The sequence below is a fragment of the Vombatus ursinus genome, unplaced genomic scaffold (genome assembly GCF_900497805.2).
Source record: "Vombatus ursinus unplaced genomic scaffold, bare-nosed wombat genome assembly UNPS02011369.1, whole genome shotgun sequence".
Lineage (NCBI taxonomy): Eukaryota > Metazoa > Chordata > Mammalia > Diprotodontia > Vombatidae > Vombatus > Vombatus ursinus.
Genome location: NW_020951147.1, coordinates 4,502,922 through 4,508,431, shown reverse-complemented (window position 1 = coordinate 4,508,431; position 5,510 = coordinate 4,502,922). Strand labels below are relative to the sequence as shown.

The 5,510-nt window shown below is 56.2% G+C and overlaps 1 protein-coding gene across 1 annotated transcript; it reads left to right on the top strand.

The window, feature by feature from the left end:
• The first annotated feature begins 422 nt into the window (after positions 1–422).
• NPAS4 (neuronal PAS domain protein 4) lies at positions 423–5,510 on the top strand. Its single transcript, XM_027855990.1, has 8 exons — positions 423–597; positions 1,255–1,406; positions 2,032–2,134; positions 2,252–2,519; positions 2,754–2,863; positions 3,354–3,489; positions 3,598–5,012; positions 5,482–5,510. The coding sequence occupies exons 1-8, from the start codon at positions 423–425 to the stop codon at positions 5,508–5,510; spliced, it is 2,388 nt and encodes a 795-aa protein (XP_027711791.1).

The following is a 5,510-nucleotide window of genomic DNA, read 5'->3' as shown; positions in this document are numbered from 1 at the left end:
TCCCCTCCAGGCTCGGCCCCCTCCTTTGCTTCTCTTCCCCCCCTCCCCCCCCCCCCCCCCCGCAGTTCCCCCTCCCTCTCTCGTTCTACGTCATGCGGATGACGTCGGAGGCTGGGGAGGGAGGAGGAGTGGGGGCCCCCCCAGCCGGCAGCTCCCCGTGCAGCCTGCTTGGCCCGGCCCCCCGCTCCTCCCGCCCCCCTCCCCGTCCCTGAATCGAGCCCCCCACGCCCGGCTGGGGCTATATAAAGCGAAGCGAGACGGGCGAGGGGGGCAGAGCTGCCAAACGGAGCCCGAGAGAGGGAGACAGACAGAGACCGAGAGAGAGACGGGGGAGAGAGAGGAGGAAGAAGCCGAAGAAGACGCGTCGGGGCGGGTACCCAGGTGTCCAAGGCTCCCAGGCGCGAGCTCTGCCGCCAACAGCCATGTACCGCTCCACCAAGGGCGCTTCTAAGGCGCGGCGAGACCAGATCAACGCGGAGATCCGGAGCCTCAAGGAGCTGCTGCCGCTGGCCGAAGCGGACAAAGTGCGGCTATCTTACCTGCACATCATGTCGCTAGCCTGCATCTACACCCGCAAGGGAGTCTTCTTTGCCGGAGGTGAGCGGGACCGGGCTGGCGGAGACCCTGGTGGGAGTGCGGGGCTGGAACTCCAGGGACCACTTCCAGGCTGAGAGAGGAGTCTCTTCAGAAAGGAGCCGGACAGGGAAGGGACCTAGGGGTGTCAGACTTCCCTCCTTTGCTCCCCAAGACCTCAGGGCGCCTTCCTTAATGTCAGCACGCTGGACAGGGAAGCTCCGCGAGTGTAATAGTCTCCAGTCCACAAGGGAGCATCCCATTAGGAGATCCTTTTTGCAGGGAAGCGCAGGGAAGCGCAGGCAGATAGAGCTGCCTGGAACCTGAGGCTCTGTCCGAGGTTCTGACACTGACGGTAGAGCATCGGTCTTGGGGACCTGCGGTGCTGAACCCGAGGAGCCTTGGGCTGCGGGTGCTGTCCATGGTTCTTAACCTTACTGTGGTCGGAGCGTGCTGTCCCTGGCTGGGCATTAAAGAATCCAATCAACAGGTCCCTCGGCCAGGAGGTAGGGGAGCGGGGTCAACAGGTGGGCGCTACTCCCGGGGCTGATCCATTGGAATCCCTATGGATTCCTGAAAGTCACTCCCTCTTCTCCCCCCATGTAGAAGAGAATGCTCTCTTCTTGTCTCCAGTCTTCCGGAGCGTCCCTCCTGACTCATCCTGTTTCTCTCTCCCATCAGGCGCCCCTCTGACTGGCCCAGCTGGGCTGCTTTCGGCGCAGGAGCTGGAAGACATCGTGGCGGCGCTGCCTGGGTTCCTGCTCATGTTTACAGCTGAAGGAAAGCTTCTCTATCTGTCTGACAACGTGAGCGAGCACTTGGGCCATTCCATGGTGAGTGCCTTCTTGTGACGGGAATCGACCAGAGCGCAAATAGATTCAACCAGGAAAGCTCTTCCCAGCCTAGAGGATGCTTAGAATAGCTGGGGCAGGGAAGCAACCGAAGGTCCAATTTTGATATTCAGAGGTTTTCTGAGGGTCCTGGAAAACATCCTCCTCTTCTTTCCACACACCCCCCCCCCCAAGGTGGGAAATAGAATAATGTAGTTAAGGGAGCATGGGGGGCTTGTAGCCAGAAACTAGGGACTACTCACAGGTCTTCGCCATAGCCAGTCACATAACCAGTGCTTTGTGACTTTCAATAATTAAATCCCCTCCCCTCCCTGGGTCACAGTTTCCACACCTTTGCCATGAAGGCTTGAACTAGATGGTCCTGTATGTCCTTCCCAGTTGTATGCTCCTACTCCATCCTAAGATTGTCCCCGTGGTAATTATGTGCATCCCCTGGGACAGGACAGTGTTGCACACCAGGGCTTAAGGAACTGGGAAACCAGAGCTATCTAGGGTCACCACTGAAGGACTGAGGCTACTAGATGTATTGAGTAGAGGCTGTGCATGGTTGGGCTTTCCCTCCATTCACTGATGGTCCTCTTTCTTTCCACCTTTTCCTGCTCCCTAGGTGGATCTGGTTGCCCAGGGTGACAGCATCTATGATATTATTGACCCTGCTGACCACCTCACTGTCCGTCAGCAGCTGACTCTGCCCTCCATGCCTGACACTGGTGAGTACTTTGCTTCCTTCCCTCTTCTCTGCCTTCTCTTGCATTGGACAAGTCCTTTTTCTCTCTACAATTATCATCCATTCACTCATTCATTGACTCACTTCTCTTTCCATTCAGATCGCCTTTTCCGATGCCGATTCAACACTTCCAAGTCCCTGAGGCGCCAGAGTGCAGGCAACAAGCTTGTGCTAATCCGTGGCCGCTTCCATCCTCACCCCCCTGGAGCCTACTGGGCAGGGAATCCTGTCTTCACAGCCTTCTGCGCCCCCCTTGATCTCCGAGCCCGCTCTGGACCAGGGTGTGGCCCTGGTCTGGCCTCGATCTTCTTGGCTGTGTTTCAGAGCCGACATGCCAAGGACCTCGCCCTGCTGGATGTCTCTGAGAGGTGAGTTTGGGGTGCCTAGGTCATGAGTAGAAAGACAGAGCTTCTACTACTGGGGTGGCACATTTGGTTTCCAAGAATCATGGGAGAGTCAGGGGCTTGAAGCAATAGGAGGGCCGGGATGTAGCAAAAAGAGTTGGTGTCTGGGAGGGAGTAAGCTGGGGTTGAAGGGTGCAGGATGCTTGGGTATCAAGATGGGATAGCAGAAAGCTGACCTCCTGCCTTCGCCCTTCCTAGTGTCCTAGTCTACCTGGGCTTTGAGCGCAGCGAGCTGGTCTGTAAATCATGGTATGGACTTCTGCACCCTGAGGACCTGGCCCACGCTTCGGCCCAGCACTACCGCCTGCGTGAGTGTCCTAGTGCATCCATGGGGCAGGAGCAGAGACAGGAGGGAGACAGAGCCAGGAATAATCTGGGGAGGAGATAAGCCAAAGGGGGAAGGACCAGGTCAGTGGTACTGATGTGTTTTAGCAGAAGATAGGACTTTGGATCCAAGGTCCTCTTGGTACCTATGTGACCTTGGTAAGTCAACTGACCTCTCTGGGCCTCAGTTTCCTCATCTGCAAAAACTTGATTAGATGATTGCTAAGTTCCCTTCTGGCTCTAAATCTATGATCTCATGAACCTATACATGGGCAGGTTTGTAATAGGATTGGGATGAAAGGTGATATCAGAGTCAGGATTCCAGGGATAGTGTGTGTAGGGGAGGGAGTTGAGGTGAGGACTGGTAAGGACTAGGGTTAGATCAAGCCAGGTGAGAGGTGGTCTGTTAGGGTGTTCGTAGTGGTGGTGGCCGATGGGCACTGGGCTAACCCTCCATCTCTTCTTTTCCCCTAGTGGCCAACAGTGGTGATGCTCAGGCAGAAATGGTAGTGAGACTGCAGGCCAAGGCTGGAGGCTGGGTATGGATGTACTCCCTGATGCATCCTGAGAGTTCAGATGGCCCCATCACTGCCAACAATTACCCAATCAGGTAAGCTGAAGCCCACGATTTGGAAAGGGGATCAGCTGTAGAGTTGCTTGGGTTCTTAGACAAGGGAACCAGGCTTCTCACCTCAGGTTCTCTTTTCTTCCTTCTTAGTGACTCAGAAGCCTGGTGTCTCCGCCAGCAGCTCAGCTCTGAAGATGCCCATCTGGCTTATGTTCTGGGCACCTCAACTGCACCAGCCACCTTCTCAGAAAGCCTCCTCTCTCCAGCCCAGTGTGCAAGCCCTGATCCGACCTTCACCCCAGCCTTTGGGGGTCCCAGAAGCACAAACTTCCCCACTGGCCCAGGACTGGCATCCATTTCCTCCGGAGAGCAGCTGCCTCAGCCCCCCAAGGAGATGGATTTCAATTATTTGGCATTCCCTACAGGCCCTGAGTCTACCTTCCAAGGAGATCTGTGCAAAGATTTTGTGTGCACCCCACCATACACACCTCACCAGCCAGGGGGGTGTGCCTTCCTCTTCAGCCTACAAGAGCCCTTCCAGACGCACATCTCCACCCCTTCCAGCTCCATCCAAGATCAGCTGGCTCCCAGCACTGCCATCTTCCCTGAGCAGCTGACCCCCAGCAGTGCCACCTTTCCTGAGTTGACCAGCCCCATGCAAGGCCAATTGACTGATGCCACAGCCCAGACCTATGAAGACCAGCTGACTCCCTGTGCCACGACTTTTCAAGAGCAGTTGATGCCTAACACTGCCACCTTCCAGGAGCAGTTGGCCAGCCCTGTCCAAGAACAACTGACCCCACTCAGCACAGCTTTCCAAACTCACCTGGCCAGCCCCAGCCGGACCTTCCCAGACCAACTGAGCCCTAACCCCACCAAAACTTACTTTCCCCAAGACGGCTGCAGTTTTCTCTATGAGAAGTTGCCCCCCAGCCCTAACAGTCCTGGTAATGGGGACTGCACTCTCCTGGCTCTGGCCCAGCTTCGGGGGCCACTCTCCGTGGATGTGCCCCTGGTGCCTGATGGCTTGCTTACCCCAGAGGCCTCCCCAGTCAAACAGAGTTTCTTCCATTACTCAGAAAAGGAGAGAAGTGAGATAGAGCGACTTATTCAGCAGATCAGCCAACTGGCCCAGGGTATGGACTGCCCTTTCCCAGCAGAGCCTGAAACAGAGGGACTTGAACCCCTGGGCCAAAGTCTCTCCTTCCTGGGGGCTGGTCCCCCCGTGTTCAGCCTGGACCTTAAATCTTGGAAAAATCAGGAGGTGGCATTCTTAGATGCCCCTGAGGACCAATTCCTGGAAGAGAAGTCTGTGGAAGACATCTTCATGGGCCTCTCCACCCCAACACCCCAGGGGGATTGGGGACCAGGGGGTCCTGAGACTTCAGGCCCAGGGGGGGCCCCATCGCCCTGCACCGACCTGTCCCCAGAAGATCACAGCTTCCTGGAGGACCTGGCCGCATACGAAACCGACTTTGAGACAGGTGTCTCAGCATTCCCCTGTGATGGATGTACTGATGAGTTGTATCAACTCCAGAGTCATGTTCAAGACAGCTTCCACGACGGTGAGTCAACCCACCCACTGACCTCATAAGAAGCTGAGGAGGGAGGGAAGAATTCAGTCCCCAGATGAGGAAACTGAGGCTAGCTGACTTGTCCCAAACTAACAGAGCTCAGTAGTATTGGCCCTGGGGGTAGAACCTCTGGGTGTGTTGGGGGTGGGTGGGTGAGGAGGGTCTCCTGACTCCTAGTCTAGCATTTTTCCACTGGGAAAGAGACAGAAAGAAAAGGCTGGGACAACTCAGAGGCACAGACAAAGTGGGATAGGAGCTGTCCCACACTCCCATTTCATGCCAGCCTTATTAGCTCAGACCCTTTCCCAGAATCCAAGCCCAACAACTCAATCCCTCCCATTTGTCGCTGTTCTGGGGTCCTCCATGTCTCCGCAGCCCTGCTTGAAAGGAGGGCAGGGGTCAGTCCCGTGACTAGCTCGGGCTTCTCTAACCCTGTCTCCTTGGTTTTCTCTTTCCTCAGATGGAAGTGGAGGGGAACCAGCGTTCTGA

Excerpts from the sequence above, each read along its gene's own strand:
- NPAS4 (XM_027855990.1), top strand. The coding sequence starts at position 423 with ATGTACCGCTCCACCAAGGGCGCTTCTAAGGCGCGGCGAGACCAGATC. Across the intron at positions 598-1,254 it reads GGGAGTCTTCTTTGCCGGAG|GCGCCCCTCTGACTGGCCCA; the intron begins GTGAGCGGGACC and ends CTCTCCCATCAG. Across the intron at positions 5,013-5,481 it reads TCAAGACAGCTTCCACGACG|ATGGAAGTGGAGGGGAACCA; the intron begins GTGAGTCAACCC and ends CTCTTTCCTCAG.